The sequence below is a fragment of the Cololabis saira genome, chromosome 15 (assembly GCF_033807715.1).
Source record: "Cololabis saira isolate AMF1-May2022 chromosome 15, fColSai1.1, whole genome shotgun sequence".
Lineage (NCBI taxonomy): Eukaryota > Metazoa > Chordata > Actinopteri > Beloniformes > Belonidae > Cololabis > Cololabis saira.
The window spans coordinates 15549897-15564341 of record NC_084601.1 but is presented as its reverse complement, the minus strand read 5'-3'; the positions used below and the strand labels follow the sequence as shown (position 1 = coordinate 15564341).

The 14445-nt window shown below is 44.9% G+C and overlaps 1 protein-coding gene across 2 annotated transcripts; it reads left to right on the top strand.

The window, feature by feature from the left end:
- The first annotated feature begins 531 nt into the window (after positions 1-531).
- On the top strand, positions 532-14423 carry jazf1a (JAZF zinc finger 1a). Of its 2 annotated transcripts, none has more exons than XM_061742773.1 (5): positions 532-776; positions 8435-8507; positions 9377-9504; positions 10657-10826; positions 12404-14423. In XM_061742773.1, the coding sequence occupies exons 1-5, from the start codon at positions 662-664 to the stop codon at positions 12578-12580; spliced, it is 663 nt and encodes a 220-aa protein (XP_061598757.1). In that variant the 5' UTR covers positions 532-661; the 3' UTR covers positions 12581-14423. The 2 variants fall into 2 exon arrangements, with proteins under 2 accessions (XP_061598757.1, XP_061598756.1); XM_061742772.1 differs by having other exon boundaries at positions 9377-9573.
- The last annotated feature ends 22 nt before the right edge of the window (positions 14424-14445 follow it).

Below are 14445 nucleotides of genomic sequence, written 5' to 3'. Positions count from 1 at the left end.
ACATTTTGACTTCATTCACGAAATTTTGACTTTTTTCTCAACATTTCGACTTTTTTCTCAACATTTCGACTTTTTTCTCGAAATTTTACTTCAACATTAATCCCGACTTTTCGACTTTTTTTGTTGACATTTCGATTTTTTTTCTCGACATTTTGACTTTTTTCTCGACATTTCGACTTTTTTCTCGAAGTACATAATGAAAAAACATCTACCTCTTCTAAAATATTATTTTTATTTTTCTCCTGCCTGGCCCTAATACTCTTCTGTATGAACGAGCTGAGACTTCGGGGATCTTTTTTGTTGCCATCAGTGATTTCAGAGGCTGCCTGAGCCTGAATTATGGTTCCGCGTTAAATCGACGGCGTCGCCGCGTACCCTACACCGTAGGCTCTGCGTAGGTGTAACGCGGAACCATAAATCCTTTCACTCCAACAGGTAGGCTCTTCGTGACGTGGACGCCCCCTCCCCTCCGGCCGTGACGCTGCTGCCAGCTGCGTCTCCTCCTCCTCCTCCTCCTCCCGTCCGCCGGTGTCTGCTCCGCGCTCCGCGCCGCTCCCGCCCCGGACCCCGGACCCCCGGTTCCCCGGTTCCTCCAGCCCCCCCGCCCCCCCGACCCCCCCCAGCCCCGGCCCCGGTGGATGCCCCAGCCAGCGCCGCGACCATGACGGGCATCGCCGCCGCCTCTTTCTTCTCCAACTGCTGCAGGTTCGCGGGCTGCGGGCTGCAGTTCGAGTCGCTGGCCGAGCTCATCGTGCACATCGAGGACAGCCACATCGGTGAGTCCGGCCCTGGCCCCGGGGGGGGCCCGGGGGGCCCGGGGGGCCCCGGGGCCGGGGCTAGCCGCTACCCGCTAACTAGCACTAGCCCGGTGCCCCTGCAGCTGATCCACCTCTGCAGAACCGAACCTGCAAGGGGGGGCCGGTCCCAGGGCCGGGCTGGACCGAGCCAAATGGTTTCTTCTGCAGCGGGGGCCGGGGGGAGTAGCAGCCGGGCCGGGCAGCCGGTCCCCGGCTAGCGGTCCTGCCGGCTCCAGGCCCGCCCCTGGTACCGAGCCGGGTACCGAGCCTGGTACCGAGCCTGCCACCGCTGCAGGCTCGGTACCAGGCTCGGTACCAAGTCGCTGCTTCAGCATGCATGCATGCATGTCAGTGCAGCTGCAGCTGCAGCCGCACTGACACACCTATAACCCGCTAGACAGATGTGCAGCGACATCAGCACAGACGGACACACACTTTCACTGGTGCCAAAAATAAGCAAAAGTGCATGTATGATTTTGCTGATAAAATGCACAAAAAAAAGAAACTCAATGCAATAGAAAGTGTTTATAAAGGTGTCTTGTTTTGCTCTTTTTGTGTTAATATGACAAGAAAACCATCATTCTAACCTGGTAACCTGCAGTGCTACTACTACTACTACTGTCATTTAGTAGACACTTTTAAAATGCAAAAAGAAACTCAATGCTGATGCAATAGAAAGTGTGTAAATGTGTCTTGTTTTGCTCTATTTGTGTTAATATGACAAGAAAACCATCATTCTAACCTGGTAACCTGCAGTGCTACAACTACTACTGTCATTTAGCAGACGCTTTTATCATAGTCATAATCATGTTTATTTGGCCATGTCAGGTCAAACAGGACAGGGAATTTGACTCGGTTATTTTCGCTCACTGTACAGTAAATATACAAATGGCTCTTAACATATATACAGTTTTAAAAAAAAGTGCAGAAGTATGAGGTAGACAGGTAGGTTATTGGAAGGTGCATTGTCACAGCATATGATTGTGGTTGTTGTTATTATTATTGTTATTATTATTATTGTTATTATTATTGCACAGTGATTGATTACTAGTGGTTAGCACTGTTGCCTCACAGCAAGAAAGTTCCCGGTTCGACTCCCAGGCCTGACAGGGTCTTTCTATGAGGAGTTTGCATGTTCTCCCCGTGCTTGCGTGGGTTCCCTCCGGGTACTCCGGCTTCCTCCCACAGTCCAAAAGCATGCTAAGTTAATTGATGATTCTAAATTGCCTCTAGGCAAATGTGATTGTGAGTGTGCATGGTTGTGTGTGTATATATGTGGCCCTGCGACCTGTCCAGGGTGAACCCCTGCCTCTCGCCTGAAATGAGCTGGGATAGGCTCCAGCAGACCCCCATGACCCTGCAAAGGATAAAGTGGGTATAGATAATGGATGGATGGATGATTACTATGAGACTCTATGAGTGTTGAGAGTTCATCAGAGCAACAGCTTTGGGGAAGAAATTGAGTCTCTGAGTCTGGAGGTTTTGCGTACATTGCTCTGTAGTGCCGTCCAGAGGGGAGGAGCAAACAGACTGTGTCCTGGGTGTGAGGGGTCTGCAGAGATACCTGCACGTTTCCTGGTCCTGGAGCGGTACAGGTCCTGGATAGATGGGAGATTAGTCCCAATTATCCTCTCTCCAGACCTGATTGTCCGTTGCAGTCTGTGCCTGTCTAGTTTGCTGGCCGATCCGAACCAGACAGTGATGGACGTGCAGAGAACAGACTGTATGATGGCAGAGTAGAAGGTGCCAAAGCGACTTACATTTGAGAGAACGACACAAGCACAAAATTACACATGAAGTGCTACTTCCAGTGCTCCTAATAATAGTGATCATAATAATAATAATAATAATAACAACTGGTATTACATAACTTCTGGAAACAAGCCAAACTCTTCCCTCTGCTTAAACACCAGATACACATACTGGCAGATTGGACTTTGCTACATCATAAACGTGACACGGCCGAAGCATTTAGTGAGTCGTGAAACCGCTGCTGAGCCTAATGCCTAATGCCCGACTCGCTCTAATCATTATTTGTTGCAAGGATCCATCTTCATGAGGCCGTTTGAATGGGGGGTGAGGGAGTAAAATGGATGCTTCAGTGAGCCGGTCTCCATGGCAACTGGCTGTCTCCAACGGGGTTGGGGGCAGTTTATTGGCGGAGTTATTGCACACCTGCTGTCTCACTAACAAAGCGCTTTGCTGAGCCGCCAGCTGTGGTGATGACACTTCATGTAATTTCACTTTGGCGTGTGGGATGAGACTGCGTGCAGGTGTTTAAGGATGGCTTATATTGTGGAGGTTTGTGTTCAATGGAGGAGGAGATACATAAGGGGGGGTGGGCAGTGCTGTGAACCGCTTTCCTTCTTACCCATATGCCCCATGGATCACTTCCAAAATTAGCCAAAGAGGGTTGAAAATGTGCCTCCTACATTTCTTGACCGGCAGCTATATAAAAGCAAAACCCAGCAGTCAAACGGTTGAAAGAGATAGACATTGTTCCCCTATTCCAACAACCCAAACACAACAGACTCTGATATATGCCCCATCTGGCTTTTGTGACCTTTGACTCCAACTGTCAGCTGAGCAGGGTGTTGGTTTACCAGCCTCCTCTTTCGGATTAATGAATCGCCCCGTGCTCCTGTTATACCGTCGCTTGTCATCAGCAGTGTCAAGATCATACGCTGTTTAATCAATACAGATCCGTTACCACTGGGACCAGTGTGACAGATGGAGAGGATTTAGGTGGGGGTGTGGTAGCGAGTAGGAGGGGGTTACTTGCATTTGACTTTGAACCCTCCTCCTTTTGCTTTTGCGGTAACAGAGTGGTGGCAACAGAATCATTTAAATGATAAGCAAACTTAGCTTTCTCATAAATTGTAGATTCATGGAAAATAGGTAGACTTTATTATCTAGAGGTGAGAGTACATTGGTGCCCCAAGATGTAGCAGTGACTAAGTCAGTGGGACCTGGATCAGGGTGCAGATATCAGAGCAAGCCTGTGCCTGTTATGGTCTGTGCTGCCCTCTTGTGGCAGGGCATTTTATGTGCGCCATATGCAGAAACTAGTTAAGTTTACAGAGTATCACAGGTTTGGACCCCTGTTTAACTTGGTATCGGCAAGTTGCATCACTTTTGGACTGGTGCCCTCATTGATGCTGCACACAATACCTGGGAGCAAACGGACCAGATGAGCCTATCAAGATCCTTTCCGTGAGAAAATCAGGAAATATGTGGGATTTAGGAGCTGACCTCATCCCAGAAGAAAGGGTAGCAGCCTTTCAATGACATACCCCACTGTTTAGATTACAGCTGGATGCAAGAGGAAGTGGCTTAGGAGGACTGTGTTTAACGTGTGGAGCTTGGTTGTTGTTGTTGTGTGCTTTGTGCAGTGAGTCTAGGTAAGGTCTAAGGAATGTAATGATGTCAGGCTCCTGTGCTTGTGTGCACGACTGCAGTGTGTTGTGTTCTTACCTGTGCAAGCACATACCTGCCTCTTACCTCAACAGAAAAGCAACTGTTAAGGAGGAGGGGCATAGATAAAAGAGTGGATGAGATTTGTAAGACAAGGATAAGAAAGAGAAAGAGAGAGGAAAAAAGGGTGCACGTCCAAGGAAATCTAATTTTTGTTTGGACAGATTTAAATAGGGCTTTTTTCAGTTGGATTTGCTTCTTCATTTATTCAAGATAGCACCGTTGCTTGGTGGTTGTTACTGTTATCTTGCTGCCAGGTGATCCTGGTCCAAAGGCTGGGGGCTCTCTGGATGAAATATGGATGTTCTCCCAGTACTTGCTTGTGTTCTCTCCAGGTACTCTGGCTTCCCTTCACGGCCCCAAAACACGTAGATTACTCTCATTGGTGGCTCTAAATTGAGCTTAGAAGTGAGTGTGAGCCTGCATGGTTGTCTGTATATGTGTGTTCCTGTGATTGACTGGGGACTTGTCCAGGGCGCCCCCTGCCTTTTGCCCAGGGATAGGCGGGATAGGCTTCTGCAGATCCCCCGGCCCTGAAGAGGATTGAAGCAGACTTATAAAATGAATGCATGTATGGATCTTGAATCAGAGGTGTAGCTGTGACTTAATATGAGGAGTTCAAGCAGCATGTTGGTGGTTAACTCTCATCAGTCATTTCCAGAGCTGTATGTTTTAAGCAGATTAACATCAACAAATTGGCAGACTTGTTGCAATGATGATTTAATGGACTGATCACATCTATATGAGCCAACGACGATAAGTATATAAGAGCTGGTAGATTTGTTTAGGTATGAACACAGTAGACTCAAATGAACAGATATGTTTCATTTTAATCACTGTTATTCTCTTTAATTTGCACCATGTTCTTTTACTATGGTTAAATTGCATTAATTGTGTATTTCAAGCAGTTGAGTGTATTTTTAGTTAGTGTCTTGTTATATTAGCATCTTGGATTTAGTAAGAAGGAGCTTTTAATCATAATTATTTTTGATGAAATCTAAAAGTGAAGTTTGGTTTGATTGGTTGGATAATTGAATTTTGAGCTGACTCTGACTTCACAGCACTCTGCAATCCGGTGGGGTTCACCGAATGACATATCTGAAGACTCAAAGTGCAATTTCTTTGTTTTTTTTTTTGTTGTTTTGTTTTTTGCTTTTGAGTTGTGACTTCACATACCCAAATAAACACCAAGGCATTTTTCCAACACTTAAGACGCCATCTGAAAATGTCAATTTTCACAAAGCCTTAGGGGATCAAATAAAGCTGGTGGAGCACAGAAGCATCAGCCAAGTTGTTAAGGATGAAATTAGAAAACGGTTCAACACTGTTATTATGGTGCATAAAGGGGGACATGAAGCATTTCCTTTTGTTTCGGAGTTTGAACAAATAACTGATCAGTGACTTGGAGCATATTTTTAATTTACTGGAACAGAGAGAAGTTGTGTAATTTATTTTTTTAAATGTATATTAAAATATAATTTAATTTAAAGGAATATCTTTGTTACGGGCAGCACTGTGACTCGGTAGTTATGCCTGATGTCCCTCAGATAAAAGTTTGCTGGTTTAAACCACAGGTGGCGGCACCTCTGCGTGTAGTTTTCATGTTCTTCCTGTGCTTGCGTGGGTTTCCCTCAGGGTACTCTGATTTCCTCACATTCCAAAATCACGCATGTTCGGCCAACCGGTGCTTCTAAGCTGACCATAGAAGTGAATGTAAGTGGCCACTTGTCTGTGTCTTGCACTCAAAATGGCTCGCTGACCTATCCAGGGTTTCACCAAAACACAGCTGGGATAGGCTCCCCCTCACCTCTGTGACCAGGAATACCAAGACGTGGTTTTGCTTTGATAAAACTGGTCTTGGGAAACCGACCAAAAAAAATTGCTCTGACTATTTCAGATTTTTACGGAGTACGTCCTCTTTAAGAACTCAGTTGACAAACGAATACGACTTGCAGGCACATGAATAAGTTAGTAAGTAAGTTACATGATAGCCTAGTTACCTGAATGTCCAGCTCTCAGAGGTGTTATACAGGAATGGGTGCATGTTTGTTCATGTGAGAGGGGTATGTTCACCACACTTCCTAAATGACCTGTGAGGGTGTAGCCGAGCAATTACTGAACTGGCATCCCAGGCTGGAATCAGCAGACCTTCTCTTTTAACCCTACCGCACACACACACATACACACACACACACACACACACACACAATGCCTTGCGGATGTTGCAGGCCCAGCGCACACCGCCAAGCATCGGGATGTGTAATTACAGAGGGGGCTAGCCACACCTCCTCCCCCTCCTCCTCCTCCTCTCATCTCCCTTCATCCGGTTGCCTGCTGCTCTTGAAACACGTTAAAATGCTCTCTGTGGCTTAATTAGCAGGCTGCAAAACAAGCCATGCATTCTTGGTCTGGTTCAAACACATGCACACATAAAGATGCATATGCACAGAGCACGTCATGACGCACAGGCAGCCGTGGACGCACACCGACCGCTTGTCGCCAGCAGGGGGCAGCAGTGTGCCGTCGGTGCCACATGCATTGGAAACAAATGGCGTGCGGTGGATTGGATGCAGGAATGTTGATTAGGGATATATTAACAGCCCTTTTGAAGACTAAATACAGACACACACGTGCAGTGGCCTGCTGAAATTACGGATGCGGCATGGGGGAATTTGAAAAGGAAAACGTTGAGAGGAAATCACGCTTAGTTGACTTGACTGCATGTGCAGATCTTCATGCAGGTCCAGCTACAGGATGATCGATCAGAGTGTTAGTTTCCAGTCCTGTTAGGTGCTCGGAAGTTGTAAAGGTGTCAGACTCTGCAGCTTTAGCTCGCTGCACCTGGCTTAATACTTTAGCAGCGACGCCAAACACACGCACACACACAGCTTATCCAAGGTCCTCATCGACTTGAGCATCCAAAATGGTTAGGTTTTGACTGAGTCATGCCTGGTTTTTCCCTGTATTTTATCTCAGTATGGTTAGATATAAGCGTGTACGTGTGTGTGCGTGTGCGTGCGTGTGTGTGTGTGTCATGTGGGTTCAGAGAGCTCCACATCTGAGCAGCAGGTAGGATTTTTAAAGCGCAGCTATAAAAGCCTCTCAGAGACCACCTCTGTGAAGCATGTCACATTTAAGAGTGTGCGAACTTGTGTTTATGAACACACACACACAAAAGAAAAACCTCAGCTCCTTCAACCTTTTTTTTTCTCAGCTGGATTTTTACAGTTTAGAGTCTGTTTTTGTCTTTTTTTAGAACTGTTGTTTGTAATGCAGCCTCAGTAGCGTGCATGACTTTCTCAGGGTTGTTTTCTAGTTCGGTGGCCCCGTCTGTGTTCTCCTGCACCGTGGGAAGTCTCTGCATTTTCTTTCTTTCTTTTTTTTTAAATTATGAGGTGCGAAAGCCTGAAAACCAAAGGGCTAAGAAGGCCAGAGCACACAAATAGTAGGGGATTAGTTGGAAGGAGGGTCCCGGAGTGCACACATCTGAACTGCAATCCATCTGAAAGCTTTTAAATATTCATCTGCAATTATTTCTATTCTCACTCATGGAAGAGAGAGACAGCTTTGTTCCACGGCTGAACACTTGATGGCACTGGTAGTTCACATATTCAACACTTTGGTCAGTGTTTTCATATACAGTTGCTTCTGTTTTCCAGGGGATGGGGGGGAGAGTGGGGCTTTGAAGTTCCCACTGCAACCCTCAGGGAGTGGAAGTTGCCTACTGTTGTGTTACTGACTAAGCAAGTCAGCTGGAAAAAGCGCATGTGTACGTCTTGACTAAGACTTTGTGCACATTCATCACAGTCTCCTTCAAGTCGCTCCCTCAGCCTCTGACAAATCTCTTCTCGGCCGCACTGAGATTTGGGAAATGATTGAAAAGCCTCGGCCCACTTGTGGAGAAAGGGCATCGGTTTGTCGACTAGACTGAGGTCGGTGCTGGTCGAGAAATTCACTTAAAAACAAAAAGAAAGTAGTATCTGAAACTAATCTGCAGGGCACCATGCGTTGTAGACTAATACAGTGTGGGAAACCTTCAGCAATCCATCAGCCTGTCTGGCAGGAAGACTGGATGTATGAGTCAGCTACATACCAACAGTATTCACACACTTTTCCTCCACAGGATGAGTTAATTAAATGTGGTTGTTTTCTGTCTTTTTCAGACACGGATCCGCGGGTCTTGGAGAAGCAGGAGCAACAGCAGCCCACTTATCTGGCCCTGAGCTACATCAACAGGTACACCCCCTTCGCACACTCACAGAAAAAAAGCGTGCATCTGCAGAGGGCAGTGTTGTTCCACCAGTGGAAGTCTACGTGTGTGTTCATGTGACTCACTGAGACGATCTCAAATGACTGATGTGCACGAAAACCACACAAAACAACCTCTCCTAACTCGCTGTCCTGCCAAAGTTGGGGTTTCAGGTTTATGACACGTGCGTGGTGAACCAATGTGCCACATCCCATTTAATGTCCCATTAAATTGCTGCAAGATGAAACTCTTGAGTGAGATATTGGCAAAATGAAGAGAGGAAGTAAGGTTTACCCTTTTTTTGTGTGTGTGTGTGTGTGTGTGTGTGTGAAAATTGCTCAAGTGTTGAGGTTGTAAATGTCATCCAGATTCATTGTCTGCGTTGTCAAAGCTGTGTATTCAGTAGCTCAGTTATGTTTTACAACACCACAGATTTACTTGTAGCTGGATGACATAAAGACATCAAGTTTCAGACTGTCAATATCAAATAACATTAAAAATAATTTAATGAAGGGGTAATCCCACTTAATCATAACTTCGACCTAATCTAATAGTATCCTGTCAGTAACCGTACCCAAACAGGGCATGACTGCTTTGACAAATTAAACAGGCAGTAAATTTGAGTTATGAGTAAAGCACACAGATTTTATATGAAGATATAACTATTAATAAATTAGATAAAACAGAATGTGACTCTGTGGTTCCAGCTCAGTTTGTTCGGCGCATGCCGTCATTATTTATCCACAAGGTGCTCGAGCCGTTATGAACATGTTTTCTGGCGTGTATCAACACATGGCCTCAAAAAATCTGCGTCTGAGCGGAGCATCGATCAGAGGCCTCTCTTGTGTGCCGTCAGGTTCATGACTGACGCGGCGCGCCGGGAGCAAGAAACCCTGAAGAAGAAGGCCACACCCAAGCTGTCCCTGTCCATCACGGGCGGAATGTCCAGGAGCAGCACGGCCACGCCTCCTCGCCACACCAGCGGTAACCTGACGCCTCCCGTCACGCCCCCCATCACCCCTTCCTCCTCATTCCGCAGCAGCACACCCACAGGTACGACAGGTGTGTGTGCGGATGTGTGCGTGTCGAAGTGTGTGTTTGACAGGAATAAAGGGGGTTTTGCTAATACATGTGGTGTTGAAAGGAGGTATCGAAATGAAGCCTTCCGGCAGAAACGGAGGAAAAACCTCATGGTTGTAATTGCGCCATCGGGAGTCCATCCATCAGATTCAGACAGCACAGCGAAGAAAATGCATGTAATGCAAATGGAATGCAGTTTATTTCATACTTGTCCAATGACGTTGCATTATCGTAAGAGAGCATAGTCACAGATTTTATGTTTTATTACTTAAAAAAAAAAAAACCAACCCACCCACTATCACCTGACAAGTGTGTGTGTGCTGTTTGAGAGTTGGAGCTGGTGGCTCCTGTAGTGATCGAGCCAGTCAACACTCTGCTAATTACATAGCAGCTGTCACGCTGAGTGTGCATGGGGCCGTGTGCTGCACAGCCCCAAAGCAGATGTCCATTTCCAGCCCAAATGGTTCCAAACATAGTGTTAGGTCTGGGGTTACACACCAGCACTGCTCAAGCATCACACACACACACACACACACACATACACACATTCTTTTAACATGTGCCAGGGTGCCATCCACTTCCTCATGCTGAGGTGCAGCATTTCCTGTCTGATGGTGGGGAGTCCGTGGGCCTTTATGTGTGCATGTTTGAGTGCCTGAACATTGTAGTTATGTGGATGCCTGTGTGTGTGTGTCTGTGTGTGTGTGGAGTGGAAAATGTTCTGCACTTAGCAATGCACTTTTTTCCAGGCTGAGCAATGGGGATCACTCCCACTTAATGATCCCTTTCTCCATGCCAGTCCCCACATTTTGACTCACACACACACACACATACATGCGCACCACTTTTGTTTTGTCTGCCTTCTGTGGCATGTGCGCTGCTCGGTTATTAAATTAGCAGCAGAATACAGAGAAAAGCATTAATAAAGAGTCACATATCATTTTTGTGTGTGGTGAAGCCCCGTGGCATAATGCTCTCTTAGCTGTGTCCCCATCCATATTTCATTCGGGATGACAAATGTTTTTTTTGTTCTGCGTGGCTCCAATGTGCCTTCAGGCAGCGAGTATGATGAGGAGGAAGTAGACTACGAGGAGTCGGACAGCGATGAGTCGTGGACCACAGAAAGCGCCATCAGCTCTGAGTCCATCCTCAGCTCCATGTGCATGAATGGGGGAGAGGAGAAGCCGTTCGCCTGCCCTGTCCCCGGGTGCAAGAAGAGATACAAGGTGAGGAGAAACCCCAGGCTGGAAAAGTAATTTCCAACATAAGACATGAGGTTTAATCTGTGTTTAAATCAACACTGGAGCTTTTGTCTGGGTATCACATGTCTGGGCATAATGTGCAAAAGTGCAGCATAAATCCAGACGGTCGTGATTGGGGGTACTGATAAATACATAATGGTGCATTTGCTCTGGTTGAAAATTATCGCAGCCGCTAACAAGAACCTCATTCAGGTCCCTGTCCCTGTTCCTGAGCTGATGGACAGCATTGCAACGTTGATCCTTAACTTCCCTTTCAGGCGAAAACAGTGATGTGGGAAAAGCCTTATTCTTTGTAAATCTGGGTGATTCCTCCAGGACTCTAATACCAATCTGACACGTTCAACCTTTTTATTGTGCAAATTAACGTCAGCTGAGAATAATGTGCAGAAGTGAAGCAGTGTTCTGATATTCTCTGAAAATCCTTTAGGGGTTGAATTTTTTAAAATCCAAATATTTAATTGAGCGTCCTGTAAAGACATAAATGTGACGTATGAATGAAGATCCCTATCAAGCAGCTGATGGAGAAGTGTGCAAAGAGGATGGAAAGACCTCCCATGACCTGATGCGAGTCAGTGTTGGAGAACGTAGATCTACAACAGTCAGAAATCTAATAAATGTGAAATACTTCAATTATTTGTGATCAAAACGTAAAAAACAGAATTGATTGATTTATTTAATGCATATGGATCTATGTGCCAAGACTTCCTGTTTTGCACAAATGATGCAGACTAACCAGGAATCTTCAGGGAACAAGAAAACTCGCCCCTGCTTGCAGATTTAGCAAATTCATGCAATGACGTCAGTTGAAAAAGATTGCCATGTTACTTTCTTTAACTTTCTGTTGTATTAGAAAGTGAACGTTCCTTACTATGTAATAATAGATGGTAAGGTTGATTTAACGTCTGTAAGCAAAGAAGTTGGTGTAAATGTCCCAAACCTCCTTAGTGACGATGAAGTGCCCTCACAGGTTTGATGTGTTTGTCGTTTTCATTTTGCATCGTCTCAACAGTTTCAAAAACACAGATTTAAGTAAAAAAGAAAAAAGAAGAAGGGTTAGGGTTTGACCTACATATTTGCTTTTAACGATAATTTAGAGAAAGTATGTATATATATGTTTGTGTGTATATGTATGTGTGTGTGTGTATGTATGTATATATATATATGTATACATACATACATACATACATACACACACACACACACACACACACACACACACACACACACACACACACACACATATACAGATTACAATGTTGTTGTATTGTATATTGAGGATTTTCTGTTTCTGGTGTTTTATAATCCTGTAAGGGATCGGTTTTATTTATTTCATTTTACTTCCCTTCATTCATTCACTATTATTGTTTCATGCAGTTTACCTCTTTTATTGTGTTTCTCAAACAGTTTATCCACATATGTATTTATTTATATAGTTTCTTTATACATTTATGTCTTGCAGTGGAATCTTTATGTGGCACCTTGAGTAATGCCTCTCTTTGTTTCTCTTCCTCTTCCTCTCACTTTATTTCCCGATCCACCAGAATGTGAACGGTATCAAATACCACGCCAAGAACGGCCACCGCACTCAGATCCGCGTGAGGAAGCCCTTCAAGTGTCGCTGTGGCAAGAGCTACAAGACGTCGCAGGGGCTGAGACACCACACCATCAACTTCCACCCCCCCGTCTCTACGGAGATGCTGCGCAAGATCCAAGGCTAGAAGCCGCGGCCACAGAAGGCGCCTGCCCCCAAACATAGCCCTGTCCTGACTTTCTTTACCCTTCTACACACTAAAGGATCAAGTGCATGCTTTAAGTTTGTTTTTATTGTTATTTTCCTGTCACCTCTTTTGTTTATGTTACTTATTTTTTTTTCTACTTGTTATATCACTTTGAAAAAGAGTTATCGTTGTAGTATTTTTTATTGATGTACATTTGCACATTCGTATATGCTATCATTTTATTATATTTCATATTGTTTGACTTACATAAGGTGCTAACTGTAAAAAAAAAAACAAAAAACAAAAAAAAACTCCAAGAAAAGACAAAAAAAAAAAGAACAGAGGGAAAGAAGAGATTAATCAGGAAGCGTGACAGCTCCTGCTCGTCTCCCGCTCGTCTCGGAGAAGCTTTCTGCTGCGTTTTTCTGCTCCCTGTCCGCTGAGGTCTGTGCCTTCCACGTCTGTCACGGGAGTCTAAGAGAAAGAGTTAAGTTATACTTTAACAGATATATTGATATATAAACAATAGACAGATATGTAAGTGTACATAAAAACAAATATAAAAGTATTCATGAGCATATCCATAAATAGTTACACTTTATTTTCAAGCTTTATTTTATATATATTTTGTCAGTGTTTTAGAGTTAGTGTTTTTTATGTATCAGTAAGTGTTCCTTTTTGTTTATTTGCTGAGATGGCCAGTTTTGTTGTTTTTAAAACAAAAAAAAGAGACTGATTTGAGCATTAAAGGGGAGATTTTCTTACATGAGGAGCCGAAGCCGCGAGCGTCTGCCGCGCGTCCTCGTTCAGACTCGGCTGCTTCAGCATCAATCCGGATTCAAGTTGCCAAGACGATTGTTTTGTTGTGTCTGTTGTCTCGATCCTTTCCAACAGCTCTCCACTGCCAAACATTGACCATACCATGTGCCTGATGGGGGTGGGGTGGGGTCGGGGGGGGGTCACCTAACGTGTGACAGTAATTCCTTGAGCAGAATGTTTTCATGTAAACGAGATCGTCTACAACTTGTCATTTGTGTGTGTGTGTGTGCGTGCGTGTGTGTGTGTTTTTACACGGCAGCATTCCAGTGAATTGTTTTGTATTTCCAGCAGCGTCCCAGTCATCAGCCTAGAGAGTATTGTTGTATCTGTGTGCTACAGTGCTTGAATGTCTCATGCGTCTGTGCCGGGCTGCTGGTTCGACTCCCATGTGTCATGGTTCACTATGATGGTCCATCTTCATTTTTTTCTCCCTCGTACCAGAGTTTATAGTGCTCTGAAAGCTCAGAGACGCCCTCCCGTCCTCCAGTTTACTTCTGGGTTGTCACACCTTGCGTGGGCAGAGATTATAACCGTTAAAGGGTGGCCACCACACACCTGCTGGGGGGGAAAGGAATCATAATAGCAGCTTCTGAGATGCCCGAGTCCGTTCTGAGGTTACAGGTGTGAAGTCTTTCTTAGGATGGAGAGACTGCGGGCTCAGTCATCCTCGCTTCACAAACACTGCCAGCACCATGGCGATGGTTTGTGCTGTTTTGAAGTATTATCACAAATCGGAGAAGAGTTTTTCAGGAGGAGCGGATGAGGGAGGGACTTCAATATACCATGTACAGTGAATGTATTGTAACGTGCGTCTGTTGTCAAGTGCTTTTAAATTATATTTTCATATGTAACGTGGAGACCAACGTTTCCTTTTTGTATGGGGGTTAAACAAGTTCAGAGAAGAGTGATTTGTAAATTACGTCAAACCGTCTTTCTTTATAAAAGTAAGCTGCTTAAATGTAAACAAGAAATGACTGACATTAAAAGAAAAAAACAGCAAAATAAAGTAAAATATTCTGCAGCTCAGCCTGTTGGAGTTTGTTTCT